General features: G+C 35.6%; 1 protein-coding gene across 1 annotated transcript; it reads left to right on the top strand.

The window, feature by feature from the left end:
- The first annotated feature begins 2,536 nt into the window (after nt 1–2,536).
- LOC102857974 (olfactory receptor 2M2-like) lies at nt 2,537–3,478 on the top strand. The gene has a single exon (XM_006893981.1). The coding sequence runs from the start codon at nt 2,537–2,539 to the stop codon at nt 3,476–3,478; it is 942 nt and encodes a 313-aa protein (XP_006894043.1).
- The last annotated feature ends 256 nt before the right edge of the window (nt 3,479–3,734 follow it).

Raw genomic sequence — 3,734 nt, 5'->3', positions numbered from 1 at the left:
ATTTGCATTTATAACAACCCACTAGGACAAAGTATAACTGCCTCATTGTATTTCTAAGACTGTAACCATTTATGGAAGGAGAGAATATCACATCTTTATCCTAAGGATTAGTTGGTGGATTTGAACTACTGACCTTTCAGTTAGCAGTCTAGAGTTTAACCATTGTGGAAACAGGACTTCTTTTTAAGCAATGGAGATACATATCAATTCAGAAATTAGCTCTTCTGATGGATCTATTGTGTTTGTCCATACTTTCAGTCATGTAGAGAGCTGTATGAAGAGTTCTTATTTGGAAATATGACTTATTTGATAAAGAAAATGTAAAATATATCATAGATTTTATAAATCTAGACCTAAGAAACTACTGAACAAACAGAATATGTTCAGAAATAATTACAGACAAGTAATTTTGTTGCTCATTGCAATATTATATAACAAAATGTATTACAAATATGTTCATAATGTTGGTGATATGAATGAATATTGTGAACCTATACATTTGATGAGAGATTTATAAGAATTATCTCATTCTATGTACAACATCCTTGTGAGGAAACTGAGAAATGTCAAAGAGATTAATTAACTTGCCTTTGGTACAAGAGTTAGTGGAAGTGTAAATGAGATTAGCTTTATTAAAAGGTCTATGATATTGCCTTTCACCCTACCACTTTTATAGAACGGAGGTAAAAGCCATAGTTCTACTCTGATATCAACATTCAGAGATACGGCCATATAAAATGGTCATTGATAGTTTACTGTGTACAATATTGGGTTGGCAGTATTGTGGGAGAAAGATGGGCACTCTCCTATCTAAATATTTACAGCCTCATAAACCAGATGGAGGGTTACTATGAGTTAGTACTGATTTCACAGTCAGTAGGTTGTTTTGTGTTTCGTTACATCTTCACAGAGTCATAAAGAAAGATGTATATGTGTTGAAATTCCGAAGAGGGCTATGACATACAAATAAAAGGTAGTAGAAAAGCTATTCCAAGAAGCATCTAAAAAAAAAAAAAAAAAGAGATAGCCTCACATATATATTTTGTACCATTGAGCGTATAAACAGGTTTATTTTAGGAAATAAAGAATTTGAAATAGTGATTTGAATAACTTTCTACAATATCTTCAAGACAAGATAAGTGATGGGAATTGTTGTGTTTTGGTGAGTTGGAACCAATTCATAGTTAACTTTTCAGATTTTCAGAGGCAGTAAATGGCACAGGAGGAGATTAACCTTTTCACCTGAGAAGCAGCTGGTAGATTACTCCCTCTGAAAACTCAATGCAGAGTTAACTCTGAGTTAATTCTGATTTGAAAATACTTAATAACAACCTAATAGCAAAAAGACTCTGGACAGGAGTTTAGCTATTCTCTTCTCGTGTGTGTTTCCACTGTACTACATTGCGGAAATGCCTATTTTTTAAACACAGGTAAGAAAGGGTATATTCACTATATTTTATTGAAATTTGTCACAAATATGTACTGTTAACTAGAAGTAAAAAAAAGAACTTAGATTTTTCTATTTCCTCTGTTTATTTTGCTTTTGACTTTACCTTGTCAGGAGTGGCAGCCCTTGAAAAAGTCCTCATAGAGGATCGTAGAAAGAAGTCACTAGATACATTCATACAATGACTCTTAAAAATAGACTTGAGCTTATCAGAGATGGTTAAGATGGTGCAGGATAGGACAAGTTTCAAATCTGTTGTTCATAAGATAGATATAAGTCATAATAGACTTGACAGCACCTAACAACAGCCACTAAGTATCTGAGTGATCAACAATAGAAAAGTAGAATTGTCATTAATCACTATTTCATTAAACACTTGGGTAAGATTTGTATCTGTATGATAGAGTGATATGCTGAGTTACTGGGTAATATAAACATTAGGTACTCAACTATTAGCTGAAAGTTGGTGATGTAGAGACACCTTAGAAAACAGAGTTAGTTGTATGTCATATAAATCTGCCTCCAAAAGATCAAAGCCTTGTACAGCTTGTGCAGCAGCTGAACGCTGCACACGTGGGATTATAAACAATGTCATTGGTTTCTCAGCAATTCAGGAATCTTTGTATATGTCTCAGAGTTATTATTAAGGAATTATACATGTAATGTGTTTGTTGAATTGTTACTCAAAATCAATTACATGCATCTTGACAAACTTGTATGTAGTTTCTATAAAACTATTAAGTCTATTAACTACTGTTTTTATTCTTGTATGCTGTCTTGAGTCAACTATGACTCATAGAGACCCTTTGACTAACAGCTCTGAACCTTGCTCTATCCTGAACCAACCTCAGTAACTCTGATACATTTGACCTCTTTCCCTTTTACTGTGTCAATCTCTTCAAGCTTAAATATAAACTTTGATGTCTGAATCTATAAATGAGAAAAATCACTGCTAGGAGAAAAAGAAAAAAAAATCTCATATTTAAAGATCTTTATAGGTATTATGATCTCAGCATGAAGCCCTGTATATTTCCATGGTAAAATCTTGGTCACTTCTCACATACTCTTTCCTCCACAGTGAACTTATTCATGATGACTTGGATGAATAAAACGTTTAGATCTGACTTCATTCTCCTGGGGATCTTTGATCACAGTCCCACTCACAACTTCCTCTTCTCTCTGGTTCTGGGCATCTTCACAGTGGCCTTCATGGGAAATATTGCATTGATTCTACTTATCTACCTGGACTCGCAACTCCACAGCCCCATGTATTTTCTTCTCAGCCAACTCTCTTTCATGGACCTTATGCTCATCTGCACCACAGTACCCAAGATGGCCCTCAACTATTTATCTGGAAGGAAATCTATCTCTGTGGCAGGTTGTGGAATGCAGATATTTTTCTACGTGTCCCTGCTTGGAGCTGAATGTTTTTTGTTGGCTGTTATGGCCTATGACCGGTATGTTGCCATTTGTCATCCATTAAGATACCCAATTCTCATGAGCAAGAAAATCTGTGGGCTCATGGCTGCCTCTTCATGGATTCTTGGATCTTTTGATGGTATAATTGAAGTTGCAGTTGCCTTGTCCTTCTCATATTGCCGTGGTCGGGAAATTCCCCACTTCTTCTGTGATGTTCCCGCCCTTCTCACTCTCTCATGTAATGACACCTCAACATTTGAAAGGATGATATTTATCTGCTGTGTCATCATGCTTCTCTTTCCTGTAGTGATCATCATGGCTTCCTACACTCGTGTGCTTCTGGCTGTAATTAGCATGGGTTCGGGAGAAGGTCGTCGCAAGGCATTTGCCACCTGTTCCTCCCACCTCATGGTAGTGGGACTGTACTATGGAGCAGCCATGTTCATATACATGCGGCCTACTTCAGATCGATCTCCAGCTCAGGATAAAATGGTGTCAGCCTTCTACACCATCCTAACTCCAATGCTGAACCCTCTCATTTACAGCTTCCGTAACAAAGAAGTAGTCAGAGCACTCATGAAGTTATTAGGGAAGGGAAAACCTGAAGATTAGTTATGTTTATGTTCTAATTTTCTCAACATTCTTTAATTTATGCTTAAATTGGCGTATTCAGTTAATACAATCTAGCACGCAATATTTACACATTGTTATGCGAGAAAATCTATAGGTAATCAGAAGCCATAAATTTGTTTGTATACTTGTTTCTTCATGCATCTCATATTTGTTATGTCAAATTAAAATTGTGAACAAGTCTTTATTACAAGAGAAAAATCACAATTGTATAATTTGATTTATGTAACCCAAGTTA

The sequence above is a fragment of the Elephantulus edwardii genome, unplaced genomic scaffold (assembly GCF_000299155.1).
Source record: "Elephantulus edwardii isolate Elephantulus edwardi_28Jun2011 unplaced genomic scaffold, EleEdw1.0 scaffold00133, whole genome shotgun sequence".
Lineage (NCBI taxonomy): Eukaryota > Metazoa > Chordata > Mammalia > Macroscelidea > Macroscelididae > Elephantulus > Elephantulus edwardii.
The sequence above is the reverse complement of the archived record's forward strand: the minus strand, read 5'-3'. Positions and strand labels throughout refer to the sequence as shown.

Excerpts from the sequence above, each read along its gene's own strand:
- LOC102857974 (XM_006893981.1), top strand. The coding sequence starts at position 2,537 with ATGATGACTTGGATGAATAAAACGTTTAGATCTGACTTCATTCTCCTG.